We start from the raw sequence: 22,661 nt of genomic DNA, 5'->3' as shown, positions 1-22,661 counted from the left end.
CTTATTCAATCAATATATATTCATTTGTATATTTATATATTTTGTTATATCATACATAGTATGCATTATATTATATTGTATTGTATTATATTATTATTATATTATATTATATTATTATATTTATTATATATGTGTATAGAGAGAGACAGCATTCTTCTTGGAACTAAGGATCAAAGGAGAAAAAATACCATTTCTGCTTTAATGATATTTAGTATGGCAGATGGTTATTAGTAAATGAATAATCATTACAAATAGGTAAAGCAATGAAAAAAAGAATCATGGGGCCATAGAGTATATAAATGGGAGATTGACCTATCATGGAGGGCAAAAAGGGCCTCTCTAAACAAATAATGATAAAGTTGATATTTGATGGCAGAGTCAAGGTGAGTTAAATGGAGCTAAGGGATTTCTAAAGCAAAAGAATAACGTGAACTAAAGTCCCGCGAACAGACATTTGAGAAACTGGATAAGGTCCAAAGTGACTTAAGAGCAAAGATGAGGGGATTGGGGGAGTGAAAACTATGAGATTAGGCTGGTAATGTGGGCCAGACCATCTAAAAAATAGGATGCAGAATTAAGAATGTTGATCTTCAACTAAGAACCATAGAAGCCACTGAAGAGATTTCAGTATTGGCCAGATCATTCTGGCTGTAGTGAGGAAAATGGATGAGAAGGAGCAAACGAATAATGAACAACCAGAGAGAAAATAATTGTAGCAGTACAAGTGGATGGTGGCCAGGAGTAGTGGTGTTGACAATGGACAGATATATAGGCACTTCTAAGAAATATTTAGGAGCTAATAACAAAAATATACAAGGGTATAAAAATGTTTGGCCACAATACAGACAGAATGAGTCATTCTTTCTAAAGTAAAAAAAGACTTTACAGAAATAGCATGGAATGTGGACTTGAATAATGAATTAAACTTTGTCAGAGGCAAATAAAGAAATGATATTTTATGCAGGGGAACCAGCATGACCAAACCAGTGGAAGCTTAAAATGAAGTTTCTTGAAAGCAGCAATTCTTTCAGGTGCATTTTTTTTTCTGTCCTCAGCAGTCATCACAATGCCTGTCATACAGTAGCTAGCTGTTCAGTAAATAAATGTGTTCAGAAAATAAATGTATTCATAGTAGCTGAACTGTGTAACTTATAGAAGAAATACAACATAGAGAATAACAATGGAATCCCACAAGTAGATATTGAATTTGAACTTCCTCCTCTAGGCAGTGGAAAGTCATAGACAGTTTTAAGGCACAAAAATAACTTGACAGATCTTTCTTTTCAAAATGTAAATAATAACAACAACAACAAAAAAGAAGACGAATATTAGAAAGTTGAGGCAGAAGGACATTTAAGAGGCAAATGCAATAAATCAGATGAGAGAGAATGTGAGCCTAGGGCAGGAGTGCTATAGTAACAATTGAGAAGAGATGACAAATTCCCAAACTATTTGGTGGTACAGGATATACCACAAGGTAGAAGAAATGAGGCAGCAGCACATTGGATGGGAGAAAACCTGGACAGGAGACACAAGGCTTTCCCTCTGCACTGGGGAGCAGGAGTGAAGTGGGGTGGAAAATGAGATAGGCAGTGGGGTCTCTATCCTCTCAGAGAATTTAGACAGTAGGTTATCTAGTGAGGGTTGAAAGCACAGGGTTGAGCTCAGGCATGAAAGTATAATAAAATTTTGTTAATTTTATGGGGAAAAGGGTCCACTAAGAAAGAAGTAAAATAATTAACGAATACGTTGGGAATGCACTAAATGCCACTAAATGGCTTTAAGATGGCTAATTATATGTTATGTGAATTTTACTTCAATTAAAAAATGTGTAGTGAACAAAACTGAGAGCCTGGAAAGCATGTGGTCAAGATTAGTATGAGACAATAGGAAGGAAGAGAACAGGATGCTCAAAGACAGTGACATGTTCTTCCAAATGTGTTACAGTTTTGTTTTGATTTTACTGACATGAAACAAATTAAGACCGAAATATGAGTTTATCTTCAAAGGTAGACAGAGAGAAAAAGCAGTATTACAGGCAAAAAATATAAAATGCAGAAAAAGAAAAAAGCAGTTGGATATTGGGTTTTTAAATCAAAAGAGGCAAAACAGGTCTGCTAAATGTAAATAACTGGAGGGTTTTTTCTTTGAGTAGAATTTGTTCAATTATTCCCAAGGATGTCAAAGTAATGATGAAACACTCCTTTGTAAGAGTATTTGAAGGGAAAAAAAAAAATGACATGTCCAAGTTGATATAAAGTTGAGGATTTCCTTTGAGACTGTTCTTACAAGATTTGTGGAGTGGGCTGCTCTGTTGTAACATGAGTCATCTGTTTTGCCTGGGACATGAAATTCTAAGAATGAGGGGAAAATGGGATGCATCTTTGTATGTCAATGTCTTTGTTACACAATAATAGCCCTTTATAGTGCAAGGCCTTTTACCCTAAATCAGCTGGTTGTGGATTTGAGTAGGGACAGCTAATTCTTGCTTCTCTATAGACAGAACTCAAACACAGATGCCTTCAGTGTTTCCCCTTATCTCCTGCAAATGTTTTGCTCAGCTCCAAAAAACTTCATTGTCGAGTTGTTCCCTCTTCTAGATGAGATGATGGTGAAGCACAATACAGCACATCTCAGCGTGCTAAAAAAAAGTGCTTACTGAAATTTACACGCCTCATTCTTTTTTTATCTTATTCCTTGTGCTCCCTTTGACCTTCACTGGTGCCTCATGATTTTAATGAGCCTAGATTTTTCAAGTGTCCATGAAGTCACTGGTGTTTAGGAGGTAGTGAGGTTTGTCAGAAGCAGCTGTGGATGAAAAGAATAATTGGTAATTTTCCCTGTACAGAAATGTTTGCAACCTTGTCAGAGAGGAAGTAAAGTAAGCACAATATAATTTATTTATTCGACAAATATGTGTAGGGTACCAAATGCCAAATGCCCCTCCTTACATGTGTCTATGGAAGGACACATTGTAAATAAACAGTAGACATAAAAGTATATACAAACATGGTTAAGTGCTACAAGGGAGAATGAATATATTGATGTGGGAAAGTTGGAATAAAGGTGAGGAAGACTCTGTTAGTGGAATGTAAAACATCATAGGCCAAAGCAAAAGATGATGACACATGGAATAAATGGCACCTATGAAGGGCCACTAAGTAACCATCTAATGAGGCAGAGATGATGTCTGGGGACAGTAGAAGGGGAAAGATTATGAAGGACCTTGGAAACCCTCTAGAGAATGTGAATATAAAACGAAGAAATTAGTGGCTAGGGAAGTCGTCTGTTTTTAAAATGCATTTAACAGGACTTGCCCTTTTTGTCTATAATGAGGATTTACTCTTTGTCCTATGACGGAAGAATTTTTCAAGTGGTGAACAAGGAGTCAGGGAAAGGAACTGAGGACTTGTAGCAATTTGTCACATTTGTCCTTAGTTACCACGGGTTTTACTTATGAATCAAACTGAAAACATAAGTGGAAAGAAAGTGGAAGCAAAGTGCTACTTTAAAATCCAAGTTAAGGAGAAAAAAAAACACAACAAAACACCTAATTATGTTATTGAATTTGGAACAACTCATAATAAATATTTTGAGCTTCTTTTCTCAGCCCTAAAATATACTTGATTATGGTATATTTTTATTATGCAATTAATAGAGCTAAATATTTTTTTATATTTGAAATATTACTGAGTAGACCCGCTAATACAGAGTAATAGAGAATCCCTAGAACAATTTTGAAATATGTTATTTTCCTGACTTTACCTCAACATGGTCATGAGATCACTTTTCTAGACCTAGAAGCCTGACATTTTCCAGGCAAATTAAGTGTAAGTAAAAATAAAGTAGATAAAAACTACTTTCAGAAGCACAGCTTTATTAATTAAAACAGATTTTTTTATTTCATACTTGAGTTATTTAGTATCTCCCATTTTGTCCACCCAAAGAGGTCATATTTTTGTTGTTGTTGTTTTTGTTTGTGTTTTTAGACAAGGCAACCCTTGGATGACCTCACAGATTACAAGGATCTTTTCAGTTTACAATCCCTTATTTTTTATTTTTTATGCCTACAGCACCTGGTCTTTCTAGATGGTCTCCCATCCAAGTACTAACCAGGCTTGACCCTGCTTAGCTTCCAAGATCAGACAGGATTGGGTTTGTTCAGGGTAGCATGGCTGTAGATTATATTCATTTTTAATACAAAGAATTAAAAAAATTAAAAAATAAGAACAAAACATTAAATAATAACTGTCTGTATAATTGACTAGATCATGGGAACAACTTTTTATTTTAATGAATTTATGGTTGACAAATGAAGGCCAAGTTGAATATTAAATTTTAGAGTCTTTTTTCAACATCTTCTAAACCACACAATCAACTATCTGAAAATTATATAGAAGAACCACAATATATCAATGCTTTAAAGTAATGTCTGCAGGAAGCAACAAATATATTTTAATGCTCTCAGAGAAAATGCATTGAAATTAAATATGCTAGTTAATAATTTCCTGGGTTCCTTACCTTACATAATTGATGAGAGTCAGAATCTATTTCTTTTGTTAAATGAACATTAACATGAGTGCTTATTTGAATAGCACTTCTGTTCTTGCACCAGAACTTGTTTTTAACTGATTCTGAATGTATGTTTCTAGTGGCGTTGGTGAAAATTACTATGGTAAAAACATAGAATAAATACATCTTTCAAAATTTTCAGATTTTACCCTTTTCTTAGAACAGATCCTCCTCATAGCCCTGATAAGGTAACCACCAGAACTATGAGACCAATTATTTTTTAAGCCAACAAGTGTGTGCTATTCTTTATATCATCCCTAGCAAACTAATACACCTTCCATAACCCTTTCAAATACATATGATCGTTTCTCTACCTTTCCATCATGGTCCTTACTGTTTTCATCTTCCCAAACCTTTATACTTAAAAAGATTTGGATTTATTCTTTAAGCTAGCATAACCCAAATAGCAAAATTAGATGAGAATAGAACCAAGAAAAAATTATCTAGACTTATTACATTTATGAATATAGAAGTTTCAGAATATACTATAAATTAAGAGCCCTTTATTTGAAAAATACAAGGATAGTTCAATATTAAGAAATCTGTAGATGTGTATTAGGCATTCTGTAGATGTAACTTACTAGAGTGTGTGTGTGTGTGTGTGTGTGTGTGTGTGTGTGTGTGTGTTTTAGGTAAGGCAAGCCCTTAGTTGACCTCACAGATTGCAAAGACCTTATCAGCTTACAAGCCCTTATTTTTATTTTTTATGCCTAAAACACCTGGTCTTCCTACGTGGTCTCCCATCCAAGTACTAACCAGGCCCAAACCCTGCTTAGCACTAGAGTATATTAAATAAAAAAAAATCATCTCAATAGACACAGCTAACATATATGATAAGCTTCGATAAGCGACCTGCAAAAAAAAAACAAAAATCTAGAAAAATATAAAGTATTATTGATAAGTAGTGTATAAGTAAATTGATGAGTAATATCTTTAGAAGTCAACAGCAAATTTCAACTTAATGGTGAAATATTAAAAGTAATCCAGTTAAAATCAAGAATAATACAAAACTGACTTAAAAATAATATTTTAGAAGCCCTAGCTAACAAGAAAAACAAATTAAGTATAGTGTACAGGGAAGGAAAACTACTATTATTTTCATTATAGTTAAAACAGCAGAAAACTAAAGAAATCCACTAAAAGATATTCCAATCAAATGGAACATTAAGTTAGTTGATGGCCTATAAGATAAATAACAGATGATTCTTAATATCTATTATACATAACATTTTCCTAGACTTCAATGAGAAAAACAAACCATCCAATAGCAAAATATGCATTAAATAAGCAAATCTCTCTCCCCCTCAAAAAAACAAAATAATATAAAACCTGAATAAATATGTGCAAAGTTGCTAAAACTCATTAATTATCAATAAAATGCAAATAGAAACAATAAGCTACCATGTTTTTTCTCGTCAGATTAACAGAATATTAAAACTAGTGGTGAGGAAATGGAGACAGAAGAAACTTATAAATTCTAAAGGAATAGAAATCGGTATAGAAATTTGAAGGGGATTCACAATGATCTCTCAAATTTTTAAATTAACATTTATTTTCACTCTGTAATTTCAACAAAAAAAGAACCATACAGTTAACAATACTTACTTATTTATAAGTGTACATATTTTAAATTATTTTAAGAAGCATGTATAATATTTATAATTCTAAACAAAACAAAAAAAAAAATTTAAGTAATGTCCGAAATGCCAAATTTCTAGCCCAGTAGAATTGTTGTGTTCTGAAATACCGTGGTGTCCACTTTATAAATTATTTAGCCAAGGCTCATAGATCTGTCAGTCTGAAATCACAAAAATCATAAAATACACAAAACTTCAAGACACAGGAATCTCACCGATGTAAAAGTACATAAATTACTATGCACTGTATTTAGAATTTTAAAAGTTTGTAGGACAGAGGTTTTGTTTATTTTTCTTCAATTTTAGGGCATTAGTGTTTAGGAGGATATTTAAAGTAATTTCTTTCGAGCTGCAGCTTTTGACAGCAGATTTCAGCTATTTGTTTATATCTATATATAACAATCCTCAAAATCTGATCATTGAGTTCCTAGTAAGATAATAAAAAATCACAATTTTAAAAGCAACATAGCCCTGTCCATCTAGAAATCTATGTAGATATGTCTCTGCAATATTACAGAGAGTGCTTGTTTATAATAAATTCTAAACTTTTAATATGACCAAATAGAGCGGTAAAATCAGAAATTTTATTAGATAATTAGCAAAAGAACTAATCATTTTTTTTATTTTATAAATACACTTTTATTTTTTTAATTAAATTTACTGGGGTAACATTGGTTAATACAATTATATAACTTCCAGGCATACATTATAATTTGACATTTATATATTCTATTGTGTAATTACCACCCATAGTTTCCTTCAGCTACCATATATTTGATCCCCTTTACCACTTCACCCTCTCCCAACCCCCCTATATTTGACCCCCTTTTCCCCGTCTACCTCTCCCAAAAACTAATCATTTAAACACGTTTTACCTAGACTCTCTGAACCCATATAAAGATTAATTCAAGAGAAAATGTAATATTTTAATCTGACAGTTTTTTTAAAAACATGTTTAAGAGCTACACAGAATGAAACTTGTAGAAGAGTTTGCCTCAGCAGATCCCACTGACAAAATAGTATTTTCTTAAAAATGGAACAAGATTCTTTAGAAAAAGAGTTGTCTGCCAGAGTATGTTTTATGCCCCAAATTTGGATTGTTTTAGAAGCATACAGTTGGTTCAGCTTTTATTTTCTGTATTGAAAGTTAAAAGTTGGTTTTATTTTTTACACAACCATTACGTCGTATAAGGCATAAGAGGTATATTATATACTAGAATAACTTACTTTTCTTCTGGTAGAAGAGGAATTATTATTATTAATTTTTTGGTACTTATTTTTAATGTAATCTTTATCAAAAATATGGCAAAATAAGACGTACTTTAAAAATGGGTTGTAGAGCTTCCCACCCCATTGCCCTGCTCTCCGGTACCTGCACCAATTCTTCTACCAATTCTTCCTTCCTCCTCTCCACCCGTCCCCACCTTCCCATTTTGTTCCGCCCCAGCCTGCTCCTCCCCAGCACCATTACCTTCCTCTCCCACCTTCACCCTCCACCTTCTTCAACCTGTTCCCCACAACCAAACCCCAGGTCTCCCACGTGTATCTTGGGCCAGTACCCACGCCACCTTGATCGCGACCCTGTGCTTAGGCCACACCCCTTCCTTTTTCGCAGCCTCCCTCCTCTCACCTCTGACCTTCCCTGTCCCTCCAGACCCCATCTTAAAAAAAAAAAAAAAAATTGAGTTGTAGAAATATAACTTTTACCAATGACTTAAATACGTTCTCCTTAAAAAAACAGCAGAAAGTTTTATTTCATAATGGGGATCTACAAGTGGTTGCCAGGACCCCTTGATGGGAGTTGCTTGAGCTCAGCTCCCCATTCTATCTCCTTGCTTTGTGAGAGATGCATATTTCTGTGGTATACCTTAGAATCACCTGTAGAGTTTTAAAGTTCTCTATGCTCAGACAGCACACCAAATCAGTTAAATTAAATCCTGGACTGGAGGCTGGAGACCAGAGGCTAGAAGCTAGGGGTAAGGAGGCGAATGGTCAGTGTTTTTAAAGGTCTACAGGTGATTTCACTGTGCAGCCAAGTTTGAGAACCTGGTCTAAGGTAAGTCCACTTTGCCTTCACACCACTGTCATTTCAGTACTGAACATTTGATCCACGCTGGGCCAATCAAGTTTTTCTCTTGGAATTCTTGAACTGGGACCAAAAAATAAACATGATCATTTTTCTACCATATTTGAGCTGTACGTGACATGAACATGTAAATTCAGAAATGGTTGGCAGCCATGTTCCATAATGTTCCAACTGAAGAATTGAGAAAGCCAGTATGTATTTTTAGAGCAAAATACAATTGCTCACAGGGCAAGACCCCTAAGAAACAACGTGCATGAACTTCCTTAGTTCACCACTGCAATCCAAGCCCCAGAAATACTCTTTAATCTCTCAAATTCCATAAATTAATCAAATATCTTTCCAAAAGCTCTTCTTTTGCTTGCACTAGTTTCAGTTACATTTGCAACTAATGGAGTCTCAACTCATTTATGTCATCAGTAGAGGAGTGTTTTGTTAAGTATGGAGAGTCCGATTTTTGTTTAATGTAAAGTTTTCTAATACTCAGAGTTGACTGTGGCAGACGTGGAAGTTGCTGCTTAGACCACCTTCAAGAGAACGTGCTACAGGAGACATAGTCAACTGACAGCTCCAGGAGTCAGTCTTCTGGATCCACCTGGGCTACTTAGATACTCTGTAAGCGTGATGAGGGTATTTATGCCAGGCCACTCCTGCCTGAGGCAGGACTCTTCTGATGAGATGCTGTTTTTTTTTGTTTTTTTTTTTTTTAATGAAATCCTCATCAACCTAACTGAAAATTTCTCAGAAGTGCACTGAGATACGAGACTCTCAACCTAATTCCTTTCCTCCTTTCAGTGGTGTGAGTCTCACGTGGCTATCCGAAGACTCTCCCTACTTGTTCCTGCTCTCTCCCCTTTTTCTCTTCCTGGGTGTCCCTTCCAATAAATCTACTGCCTATTGTATTAGTCTACTGGAGCTGCCATAATAAAATAACAGACTGGATGGTTTGAACAGCAGAAATTTGTTTTCTCACAGTCCGAGGGCTGGAAGCCCAAGACTAAGGTGTCAGTTTCTCCTAAGGCCTCATTCCTTGGCTTGCAGATGACTTCCTTCTGAATATGTCCTCACATGCCCCTTCCTCTATGCCTATGCATCCCTCTCTCCTTACAAGGACACTAGTCACAATGGATTAGAATCCCACACTTATGATTCCATTTAACCTTAATTACCTCTTTATAGGCCTTATCTCCAAATGGAGTCACATTGAGGTTTAGATCTTCAACATATACATTTTGAGGAGATTCAGTCTATAATCCCTGTATAATATCTTCTCAATATCTGCTTCTTGAAGGTTTTAAAATGATGCACTGAACAAAAAGAAAATGGGCTGACTTGGGTAAATAGTGAGCTCTATACCAATGAAGGTGTTCACACAGTGCCTTAAAGACTACTTCTTAGTAACTTTTTTTTCATTGAATTTAACAATACAAAGTAACCTGAAATCTGTCAGCCTAACAATAAGATAAAAAGTTTATTTAAATTAAGACCTGATAGGAAAAGAATCATAGAAGACATTTCTGGCTTGAAGCTCTAAGGTTCCTTTTCCATGACCTTATTTGTACATAGGTGCAAAAATATTTGTCTGTTTTATTCACTCATGTAATCCACATACCCAGAATATTGTCTGACATATTATGTGTGTTCCACATATAGTCATTCAATAAATGAAGTTATTGTTGCCCTCCCAAAACCTTTAGGATTTTCTTTGAAATGGGTTCGTGGTGGAAAGTTGTCATAGTATATAGAAATGAGTCTGTAAGTTCACTGGATGCTATTCTTGTCCATAGGTAATTGCTTTATCATGGCCGGTCCAAAGCATTGCAGAAGTAGTTGACTGCGGCTCAGAATATGCCTCACGGTCTCAATGGTGTTCTACTTGTTCCAAACCTACCCATGCTCAGTTCCCCTCTTTTTCTGACTTTCTTACCTTCACATATCTTGTTTCAATCTTTTTACAGTGTCAATCTGATTTAGTAATCTGGCTTTGCATTTTTAATATTAATATGTACCCCAAAAATGTCATAGACTGCTGACCCACATAACGGCCCTTCACCAATGCCTCTTCCACTGGATAAGATCCAATTTTCAAATATAAATTCTCTGTGAAATTTTGAAGCCTGGTATAGCAAGTAACCCAGGTGCAAGTTCACTTTCAAATCAGTCTCGTTTGCAGAGAAAACTACTCTAATATAGGAGCAATGATCAAAAGTTTTATTGCTTCAGTTTCTTAGTTCAACCTGAAAGAACCTGCTTTGTAACTCTGAGGAACAGGTGAGGCCTACCATGGGCTGACTTGAGTCCTGTCACTTCCTATTCAGTTGGGCCTTAGCATTTTAGACATTCTACTACCTTTGCCTCTGTATACATGGAGTACGTACTTGATAATATTTGTTGCTGAGTGAATTACTTAAAAATTTATCACACTTATCCCTAGAGGATCTAGTGGCCATATCGTCTCCAAAATTCATGTCATTAATAGCAATATCAAGAAATCTGAAATAAAATTATTTCAAATATCCCAGTCCTGTACTGACCAGAGAGACTAAGGGATTTCCAAAAGAAATGAGGCAATTATTAAACAAACACACAGAAAAGTCCTCTTTCCAGCAGCAACATCATTTCCAGATAAAAAGAAAGTTGGAAATACTTTGACTCATGGAGACTGAGACTGGAATTACAATTTCAGACAGAATGGAGGTGAATAGCTCTGTTCTCACAAATTAACCATTATGTTTACTATCTCTGTAAATAGTATTCTGGGGGACTCTGTATGACCCTGTCACTTGGATTTCTTCATGGATTTCTTCATGATACAAAGCTCAAATAGCACCAAGTATACTACTTTGGCTTTCATGAAACCACTGTTCTCTGCCAACTCTTTAAAAGTAGGAATCCATATCCCTTGGCAAAGATCAAAATCAAAGATAAAATGTGTCAGCCTAAGGAGGTCTAGACTCTCTCTCCCTCTCTCTCATTCTATCTCCTCCCGCCACCCTGCCCATTTCCAAGCCCATCTCAAACACAGTTAGATGAAATTTATAAATGAGTCTCTGGAGCCTCTATGGAGATTACTGCATGTTGGAAGTTTGGCTGAGAAATGGGGACTTGATCCCTACAGCTGAGTGTATTTAGGCATAATTAAATGAGAATTAGAGAGCTCTTCCACCTAAAAAAAATTATTCATCTTCCTTTCTGTTTCTTCTTCATATACTTTAGGTTTTTCTACTGCTTTGCTTTTTTACATTCACGTAATTATCAGTAGTTGCTTGCTCAAATTCGTCATCCATAGTGTGCAGTGGTAATTGGGAGAGAAATTATACCCAGGAAGATGAGTGAACACAATTTCTGGTGTGTCAAATACTCAATACATGTTACTTTTGCTTTTCTTCTCACTTTTGAGTTCCAACCATAATTAGTCATTAAATATTTGAACTTTATCTGTCTTTCAACTAAAAAACAACTGTGCTACATGAAGTCACATATATATTATGTTATTTTATATTCTGTTCAAAGAGTTGATAGAATATAGATATTATTCATATAAATTTTTAAATATACACCAATTTATTGTTTTACATGATGTAAAATATCTATAGTGGAAGAGAAATTTATTTTTCTATAACTGTCAAGGAAACATCTGATACATGCTTAATGTGAACTGTAGGTTTAGGGGTCATAAAACTGTCATTTGAAATGAATTACCAGCAAGTAATCTTACCTCTTTCCTTCAAAGATACAATATTACAAAGACACGATATTAATTATGTCCCTCTGTGGTTATCCTTTCATTAGTCTGTTCTAGTTTTCATAGTTCCTTTTGTATGTCAACAATCATATTCTGGCAACTTAATCTGGTAATTAAAGTTGAGTTCAAGGAACACTATGAACTTTCATATTATGCATTCTTTCCATCATTAGGTTCTGCCTTTTCTGCTCTAGATCCACACAGCCTAATTTAAGTAATATACCCATCCCAGCCAGGTTTTCCTCACCCATCCCAACATGATCTAGAATCTCACACTCATAGAGTTTTACTAACCAGCTAGATTCATGTACTGCTCTCATGAAAATCTGTCCCATTTGTTTTCTAATTCTCTAAAACTACTAGTTCAAATGTAAAACCAAGTGCAAGAAAGATGAAGCCAAAGCTGGTCCCCCTGAGGTGTTGTTTTGGAATAAAGCTTTAAGGACTTTCCCTCAATTTGAATTAATGCCACTGTCTCTTCTTCTACTACCTTAAAAAGAAATAAAAAATAAAATAAAATAGAATAAAAATAAAATAGAATAAAATAGTACCTGCTATGATCAATAGTATTTAGTCACAAGAACTTCTATTTGTGTTTGCTTCCTTGCTCTCTGAGAAAAGTAGGTATTTAAGCACTAATTTATGATGGTAAAGTTAAAGTTTACATTTACAAACATAAAAATGAAGAAATGTCATTTATGGCAAAAAAAATCAAATTATTTATGTTTCATTATTTAATTTCTAGACAACAGAAGTAATTCTTTAATGTGATTTATATCACACAAGAATCTTATTTTCTTGAAAAAGGACCTTTTTAAAATTCTGAGAAGACCAAAATACCATAAAATAATCAAGGTTGCGCGTCATAAGTAAAACCCTTCAACTATTATTGAAACAGAAGTATAATTACACCCAGGAAAAAGATAATATCAGCAGAGAAAAGATGCCTTAAGTTCTCTTATTTTTTTGCAAAACTGATGGACATGAGTGAGCTCTAATATCATTATGTTTAGAAATGGCTTCATCCAGATCCAGCTGTACATCATTAATATTCACTTCCATACAGCCATTGTAATAAGCATTCACTGGTGTTGCACTGAATGGAACATCTGCAAAAACAGAACATTAAAATATTAGCCCAAGACTTTTAGCATCTTTTCTGCTTACAGTTGGAAGAATTATTAAGACTTTACATTTCCAACCAAATTCGAATCCTAAAGGAAAAGTTAATAATGTAATTAATTCTATTTTATAAATTTTTATTAAGGTATTGTGCTTGGCACTGAACTGAGCGTCCACAAGTTCCTTCGATTCCATAAACACAATCAGTTCCATCCAAACCTAAGATAAACATACTCATGTATAAAAAAGATCATATTCTTACTTATAATGTTCTACTTCATTATTGTTTCTTTAAATTTGACAAACGGTTTAAGCATTATTAAATCACTTTTCGCTCTAAATTATAGCTACTTGGAACTCTTTTTTTAAATGCCATGATCGATATATCTCTTTTATTATTACTGAAATAAAAGCACATTTCTATATTTTCCAAAGAAATAGTTTCTTGCTGAGCATACAATGACAGGTCATGATAGGGAATTCCCTTATATGTAATATTTAGTGTTCTAAAAAATAACACCTTTAATAATGCTTCAGCGAATAAGTTTATGGCCTTTCGGGCCTTTCTACACTTTCACTTTATCAAACTTAATATTTGAGTTACACCCTTGCATTTCTAAGAACTACGGTTCATCTTAAAAACATCCATCTCTCCATTGCTTCCTCTTTTTTTGGCATCTCCTTTCCATTAATTTTAATTCCCAATGGATATTCTTCAGCCTTCATTCTTCTTCCTCAGAACCTTAATCTATACACACACACACACACACACACACACACACACACACACACATATATACATGTATGTATGTATACGTGTGTATGCGTATATATAAAGTGTGTGTGTGTGTGTGTGTGTATACACTTTAAATTTTCTACATCTAAATTGACAATACTGTGAATAAAATCCATACTTTTCTGTGGGCTCAGAGCACTTTTTTAAGAAATCCTTTCAAGTCTGGCTGAGCATCATAGATTATGCCACTATTATAAAAAACTTCAGAATCATCAATTTTCCCTAATTTTTAATTCATAACATGTAATTTAACAAGCCTATTTTGCATATCAATTATAATTTACTCATCCCATAGCTTACACTTACTACCTCAATTTTTAATTCCCCTTAATTTTTCCTCACTCTTTCAAAACAGTCAGTCTTCAGTGCTATGGTCAAAGATTTGGAACTATTGAATCTTTCATATTTTTACTTGTTTTGAACTTTTCACTGCTTGTTTGATTTCCTGAAATTGCATTCAAATAATTTGTGAATAAGGTAGGTGGATTTCAATATAGAATTTATTCATTTAAACTATAATCATAATTCCTAATAATTAATCCTGGTAACTTAACTTCCTAATAATCAACCATACTAATTTAACTATCTCTATATATTTATAGCCTATTTACTTCTAATTCTCAAAAAAAAAAACCACAGATAAAAATTCCCTATATGGGAAATGAAGACCCTAGGTCAGCAGCTTTCTCATCTGTAAAACAAGGATAATAGTGCCTACTTCACTGAACTATTTCAAAAATCCAATGAGTTGATAAATTCAAAGCACTCTAAATACTTCCCAGACTGTTTATTATGTACCAGCGAATGGTAGCATACTTGTCATTGCTGTTATTAATACTACTTCTTCACCTAGACCACGTCAGGAGCCCCCAACTCATCTCAACCACTTTTGCCTCCCACCTGTCCATCTCCGTCAATTATACACAGTGGATTTCTTAAACTACAATATTTATATACAACTTCCTTGCCTTAAACTTTTTAATGGCTCCTAAAATAAGACACAGGACCCTGAACTAGGTCTACAAACCTCCTATCTTACCACCACCCAATTCACAGCCTTATCCTGCAATGCCATTCCCACTGCTTTCATCATACTGATCTTCTATATATTCCTCAAGAATATCAATCAACCTCTTCGCATTTTTCCCACACATGGACCATTTTACTTGCATATTAACACCAAACCCCACCCCCACCACATGGTTAAATCCATTTAATCTTTCAAATATCAGATTTATATCTTAGTCTCTTCTTCAGAGAGCTTGTTTCTGCTCACCGTAAACAGAACAAGTCCCCATTTTCAGGTTCCAAAATCAACCTACATTTTCCTTCATAGAAGTTATGACAATTTTTTTTTTAATCTTTTCCTAATCACTTGTTTAATGTCTGCCTCTGCTACTAGATTTTAAAGCTCTTAACAACAGGAATGAAATCTATTTGTTCATTACTACATCCCTAGTTCCTGGGATGTAGGTTCTTAAGAAATATAGGGTGTGTGATAGATGGAATAAATATTGAATTCATCAGACTACTGTGAGGATAAAATTAAATAACAAATTCTTTCTGGCCAGGATAGTCAAATGTAGCAGAATTTGGTTAGTGTCAGTTCATCATTAAAAAAAAATAAAATAAAAATGTACCAATAAAATGTCAATATAAACCTTCAGAAAAATAATAATGAATACTGGAATTTGGTCTTCCCTCTGATGCCTTTTTACTAAAATTATATATTGAAAATGTCATTGATTTGATTAAAAATATACTTTTTAAAACTGAAGAAAAAATAAGATACCTGGAAGACCACCCAGGTAAGTGACCACTGTTCCTTTCATTGCTTTGTCCAAGATGGCAAATTGTCTTTGAAGGTCTTCAGAGTAGACAATATCTTTTTTAAGTGGAGTTGACAACTCCAGGTTTTTCCTGTTGATGCCGAATTCCAGATGGAATTGTTGACTGGAACAAAGATTTATGGCCTCCATCCGAAATATTACTGTATTTTCAACAGACACCAAGATATCCTGAAGAATAGGCAAAGACTCAATATAAGCGAGTACAAAGATAATACCACTTACGAGTGAGTTTGAGTTTTTGAAATTCAGAAACTGAATTGCAATGAGGGGGAAAAAGTATGATAGAGCCTCCAAGTTTAAATGAAAAAAAAATTACTAATTATTACAAAAATAATAGTTTTAAAATATATGTTATATTTACAAACTTTAGGTTTAGCTAAGATGTAAATGTATAGTGGCTTATGAAAATTCAGTAACCAACAGAGTTGTACAACAACAGGAACCTAAATAGTGTCTTAAGCAATATTTTGCTGTTGATGAGCCTTCTTAACTTCAAAATTTATATATGAAAAAGGAAGAAGCTGAATTACTCTTTGTTGGGGAAAGTACTCAAGAAATTTTGCTGTTGATGAGCCTTCTTAACTTCAAATTTTATATATGAAAAAGGAAGAAGCTGAATTACTCTTTGTTGGGGAAAATATTCAAGAAATTTGAAGTGCTTTAGTAAGCACATGCCAGCAAAACCGAAAGGATTTTTGTGCCACCCAAGCAATCCTACAGACTTGGGACAAAATGAATGAAGAAGCTCCAAGAGAGAAAAACCAAGGATCGCCAGCAGTAAATTACAAAGTATTTATAAGAAGATTCTCAAATGAGAAAATGTATTCATTTTGCTGAACTTTTCAAACTGCTGATACACAAAATAACTCAACTCATTGACAGTGATCTATGCATACGCCTTATATGTGTGTAGAGGAAGAGTAAAACATAAGAGAAAATAAAATCAAAACTAAGATACCTATGTTAAGTGAAGTCTATACTTTGTAAATAAAGTTTATTTAGGAAATCTGTTACTGTGTTATACAGTCCATATCTTTGAACTTGTTAAGACTTAAAGATGGCCAGATGAGAAAATGTTCCAGAATGGCCAGTAGTATGTGGAATAATATTATAAAACAATGTTATAAAACACAGATTTTGAGAAAGCAATCTGACATGCAAATAATGGTACCACAGAGACAAACACAAAATGATGAAATAAATATCAAAGACATGGCATGTGTTAACCTCCATACAGGAATTTAGTGTTAAAGATAGGAATTCCTTTTTAAAAAAAAAAAAAAAAAAAACAGGAAACAAAAAAGCTGAAATCCAAATGTAGGAAGCTCCTGTGGTAGACTGGAGCTAAAAACTTAGCAGGACCTTTTACTTTGCTTAGGTTAACCACCAGAAACTCCCCCCAAGTCATCCTTTGAGTTGTAAACAGCACCCTTGTTTACTACTACAGGTATTATTCAATTACATGTCTCTTTCTCAAAGGTACAGAGAGCATCCAAGCCAACCTTGGCACAAATGCACGCTTCTTGTTGTAACTTGTTGGAATGCACTGCATATGACACATGGATAGAACACTTAGCCTCTAATAGAAGGCTGAATAATACAGATCTTCTGATAACTCTTGTGTTTCCTTTTATCCAAGAGTTTTTTCCTGTTCTTCCTCCTAATTTCAAATCAGAGTTGCCAGCAAGAAGCCAACTGGACTGGTTTTAGTTTTCTCTAGTCTTTCCTAATCTCCCATGAGTAGATTAGGAAAGTATAAAACATAATAATTAGGCACTAAAGTAAAAAACATTATAATTAGGCACTAAATATCTGAGAGCAGATTGTAGTCAGGCTCACTTCTATTGTGTTAGTACAGACTAATTCCCATGATACCTCAAGGATTCTGAATAAGGGTGGATCCCTATGTGCTCTGAGAAGGCTGCAAGCAGCCTGTGTGTGAGTCTACCTGATCTGAGCTACAGATACAATGGGTTTTTTAATTTCTCCCCAGTACTACTTGTTTCAGACCTTGGAAATAAATCAGCCAAAAAATAACATTTATTGAGTCCTTAATGATGTGCTAGAGATTGTGTCAAATACTTTACATCATCATCTCATTTAATCTTCAAAACAGCATTTTGAAGTAAATATTGCTATTATGTCCATTTTACAGATTAAAACAACCACCACCACCAAAGATCATAAAGGTTTAGAATAAAGATACCTGAAGCTTTTCAGAGGTGGAGTCCACCAAGGACAAGGCAAAGGGCACTGTGAAACCAGAAACCAAAGCAAACATAACACCAGTGCCTGTGGATGGACGAATACTCAAAGACACATTTACTTGCCAAGCCTCAGGATTCGATGTATTCTCTGTTTAAACAATGAAACAGAAGCGAGATCAATGTACATCTAAAGTACACCACAAGGAATTATTACAATATTATTAACACTGAAAGCCATTTTCGTGCAATACTAGAGATTTTAGTTCTCTTTTCTTAATGATCTGTATAACCTAGGCAAAACAAAAGAAAAAAATTTTTAATGCTGGCAAGAAACACATAAATGGAGCCCCATCCTTCTGTTCTTCCTAGAATAGAATTCTGAATTGTGGCATTTAGGAATATTATGAATTTTCCCTGTTTGCCATTTAACAGCTCTTCCTTCTGCTTTGCACATTCACTAATGCTCTAATCTGAGTAGTCATATTTTATAATTCACATTTAGAAGGAAGTTCAACAAATCTAGTGTAATATTTCTCAGGTAAAATTTGGGTATAGCTGCCGCCACCACCGCACCACTCCTCATCCATGAAGGGGTCGGGCTAGAACAGTGAGAAAGAAAAATACAATTTGTATAATAGAGAAGTTGGGTAGTTCGATAATAGAGAAATACTCTGAAGTTAATAGTTAACTCTTACATTTGAATAGAAATGCTTTTCTGTTATTCTCTTATAATACCATTCTTCTTCTAAATCCTTGATTAATAACCTATCTTATTAGAGTGCATGCTGTAGTCTCTACCATCACTTTATTTCCCACAGTAGTCACTCAACAAATATCTGTTGAATTAATATTCCTAAAATAATTTGATTCCTTAAAACATTAGTTCATGATCTGAATGAAGTCTCCCTCATTTAATATAAAGTAATATATAACAGTAGCCCAAATGCCACTTGGAGGCTTTGAAAGGGTTAATGTGAACAGAGACAATAATTTTCCTTTGACAAGATGTTCTTCCATTTAGCTATAGCTAATGCTATTACATTTTTCATTATAACCCTCTAATTCCCACCTAAGAGAAAAAATATATATAATCATTTTGAAATAAGTAAATTTACAAAGACAAACTAAAATGAATATGCAAATAAACAGAAATTATAATGTAACATTAAATATGTAACTACATACAAATATAATGTAACTTTAAATTATCCATGAAAAACTAATTACTGATGAAAGTAATTTTTATAGACCATATTATTCTAATTTTCATATTTTCTGAGATTTTTTTCTTTCAACAAATTATTGTGGGCAATTGCTTCTATATTTAGTCATCAACTCGATTTAAACATTTTTTTTAAAAAAATCTTCATTTACAGAACTGAGCTAAAGTTAAAGACACTGTTAATTTATGTTAGAAAAACAGAAAGTGCTAGAGTAAGGTTCTTCCTTAAAACTGGTTCTTCCATTTTTAGGCTGCCATACACACATTTAAATTATAATTTTTTTCTCAAAGCAGAGCTATCAGAATAACACTAAATTTATAATGCAAATTCTTAGTACCACAAATAAAAAACTTCTAAAACAGAATAAAAGGCAAAGAACCCAATAAAATAATTAAGATATACCACATGAAGAGATATTCAACTTCAGAAGAAATTGGGATGACAATATTGAAAACTATATACAGATTTAATTTTTCAACTTTGATTGGAAACAAATCTCAAGCATAAACTTTGTTGGTAGAACTCTAACTTGGTAAAAACATCTTTGGAAGAGAGTCTGATAAAGCTATAAGAATTATACACTTGCATAACCTCTGAGAGAAATAATCTAAGATTCTTTCCTACAGAGTTAATTATATGAGTACAAGAATGTATGTCCAAGGACATTCATGGAAATATAATTTGTAAAGGTAAAAACCTGGGTCAGTCTGGTAAGTCCACTTAGGCTGTAGAAAACTGGAAAAAGCACGGTTCCCACCCTTATAACAATATCAGGTGCCCAGTTATCTACATGACCACAACTTTCCTTGGGCTATCAAAGAGCTGAGATTGCAGAGCAACTAACTAGAAACCTAAAGAAAGACAGGTGCTTCCGAGGAGAGACAGGATGAAAGTACTCTCTTACCTAAGGCAGACACCAGATACTATATAATTTAACAAGAATTTAGGTAAAAATTTTAACTACTTGCTAAAGTCCTAGTGGGAGCTGGTATGAGAGTACAGAAACCCTGGGAACTGTCGACACATAAGGAATTCATACCCATTCATGGCCTCTTCTTCACAAACCTTACTGGGTGCTCAAGAAAAACAAACTGGGAACAGAGAAAGAGATTAGAAAAAGCCTCCTTCCTAATGCAGGCCTGGGGGAGAGGAGCAGCAATCTGTAAGAAAAGGACAAAGTCCCACCCAGATTCCTCTCTGTCTGCTCTATGTAACAGAAGCCTTAAAGCATTGGGGAAAAGGTAGCAAACCTGTCACCATTAGGACACATGTGAAGACCCATCGTACCTACAGATTAGGGAAAGGAAATAAGAAAAAAACAAAACAAACAAACAAAAAAGCAACAACAAAAACAACCTACCATGAAGAAGAAACAGAAAAACATCCTGAATTTTAACCATTAGATATCTCCCCTACTGGTGTAGGGGAGAGAGACAATGAAAAGCTCATACCCAGGACCCAGGAATACAACACTCACCTAAGACTCAATCTGCACAAGAACAATAAAGAATGCTCCCCTCCACTCCTAACCCCTAAAGCCCTGTAATATGCTAGCAAATGTGAAGGAACAGATAAGAACACTCTGCTGGGTGAGGCAAGACCACGGAGAGACACTTTCTTCAGGCATAGGATAATAAGAATACCTAAAGTTGAGGATGGATTAGTTAAAAAGAAAAACCCTCTGGAAAACCAGCTGCTACCATAGCATAAGATTATGTAAAAGGAATTTGATGAGTAGTTATAGAAACAACCATACCTAACCTGCTCTTCTCTTGACTAGGTTGATTCCCTACTTCCCCAATTAAGGGCCTAGCAAAAGCAGAGGTATGCTTATTTCCAAATCTAAATATTATGTATCTCAGTCTCTACTTTTCTACATAAGATGCTCACTTTTAAAACAAAAATTATGTGATACAGAAGGAAGAAAGGAGGAAAGAACACATAGTCAAGAGACAAAATAATCAACACAATCAAGCTTAGATCTGACACAGATGTTGGAACTATCAGGAAATTTAAAATAATTACAATATACTGAAGGCTCAGGTAGAGAAGGTAGACAACATATATATAGAGATGAGAAATTTTGAGACGTGGAAATTTTAAGGGAGGATCAAATGGATATGCTAGAAATGAAGATGAATCCTTTCAATGTATTAACCAGTTGACTCAATACAACTAAGAAATTGTTAAGCTTTATAATAGGTCAATAGAATTTACCCAAGAATAATCAGGCTATGTGCCAATAATCTTTAAATAATAACATGAGTACATTCAACTACTCCTCCCCCCCACACCACCAGCATACTGGGAAATTTTTATAAAAAGTATATAAAAGTATGAATAAGCTAATACTATGCCTGACACAAAGTAGGTGTTCATAATGTTTACTGAAGGAATTATTGCTTTTGTCACTGAATAAATTTAGTCATTAATGAGGAAAGGGAGATAAAATGAGAAATTACTTACTATAATCTATGTTAAATTGAGCAACTCCAGAACCAGGATAGTAGGAACCTTTCTCCACAGTGACAAAACAATGCTTATTTTGTTTTTCTTGAATAATTTCTTCTACTCCCGAAGCTCCTTGATTCATCAAATTCCAGCCTCGTATACATCCATCTAGACGAGGATTAATCTAACAAAATAAAATGTAGATCAAGGTCAAGAAGTGCATTTTTAACTTAAACAAGTCAGACTGGTAGTGGCTTAACTGATAATAGATACAGGTTTTCATTTAGACGAAAAACCTTTTCTTTGATTACATTTAAAAATATTTTAAATATTTTGAATTTTGTCTAAATTTTTCTTTTCCAAGTGTTCCTCAGATGTATAGTCTTTTTCAGTAAAAGTGGGTTTATGCCATCACAGGCCTCCACTAGGATCCTAATAATTTTTAATACTTCAAGCCTTACTTGTCTCTTCTGTGTCATTCAGGGGTAACTTTTCTGCTCTCAAGTTCTATATATGCTTCTGGCTGCAGCCCTGGGTCCTATGCTGCTTTCTATTTTTCTTTAATTGCTTTTACCACATAGGTTTATCTTGCTATTACTCAGAGCCTCTTCAGGAACTAAAGTGTTTGCATTCTTTAACCTCACCAAAGCATCCAGACAGACTGAAGATATGTAGTAGCCATTTCATAAATGGTTGATTCTTTTTTAATAATTTATTTTACTATTAAAATGTCTTGATTTATCAATTTCAAAGGACAGGTATATTCACTCTGACATGAGTTAACTAATTCGGATTTTATATCATATTGCAGAAATTATTTAAGTTAAGGTAACTGTAAATTGCCATGAGTGAAAGGCGGATATAAAATAGTAAATATTTAAGTTAAATCAGCAAGTGTAATTGGCAGGTCCATGATTTCAGATGAAATTTTTAAAACCCTTCAAGGACAGTGATTAGTCTCCTTCATGAAGCCTA

General features: G+C 34.1%; 1 protein-coding gene and 1 pseudogene across 1 annotated transcript in view; both read right to left on the bottom strand.

Annotated features, from left to right (window-relative positions):
• Positions 1 to 4,064: 4,064 nt before the first annotated feature.
• On the bottom strand, positions 4,065 to 4,183 carry LOC118602453 (annotated as a pseudogene).
• A 4,793-nt stretch (positions 4,184 to 8,976) lies between these two features.
• PROS1 (protein S) overlaps positions 8,977 to 22,661 on the bottom strand; it is a 73,061-nt gene continuing 59,376 nt past the window's right edge. The window contains exons 12-15 of the mRNA XM_016165180.2: positions 21,702 to 21,870; positions 18,012 to 18,160; positions 15,748 to 15,973; positions 8,977 to 13,146 (exon numbers count right to left, since the gene is read on the bottom strand). Of these exons, the coding sequence (XP_016020666.2) occupies positions 12,986 to 13,146; positions 15,748 to 15,973; positions 18,012 to 18,160; positions 21,702 to 21,870 (705 nt within the window). The 3' untranslated portion in view covers positions 8,977 to 12,985. The remainder of the gene's footprint in view (positions 13,147 to 15,747; positions 15,974 to 18,011; positions 18,161 to 21,701; positions 21,871 to 22,661) is intronic.

The sequence above is a fragment of the Rousettus aegyptiacus genome, unplaced genomic scaffold (genome assembly GCF_014176215.1).
Source record: "Rousettus aegyptiacus isolate mRouAeg1 unplaced genomic scaffold, mRouAeg1.p scaffold_m13_p_4, whole genome shotgun sequence".
NCBI lineage: Eukaryota > Metazoa > Chordata > Mammalia > Chiroptera > Pteropodidae > Rousettus > Rousettus aegyptiacus.
This window is presented reverse-complemented; position numbering and strand designations above follow the sequence as displayed.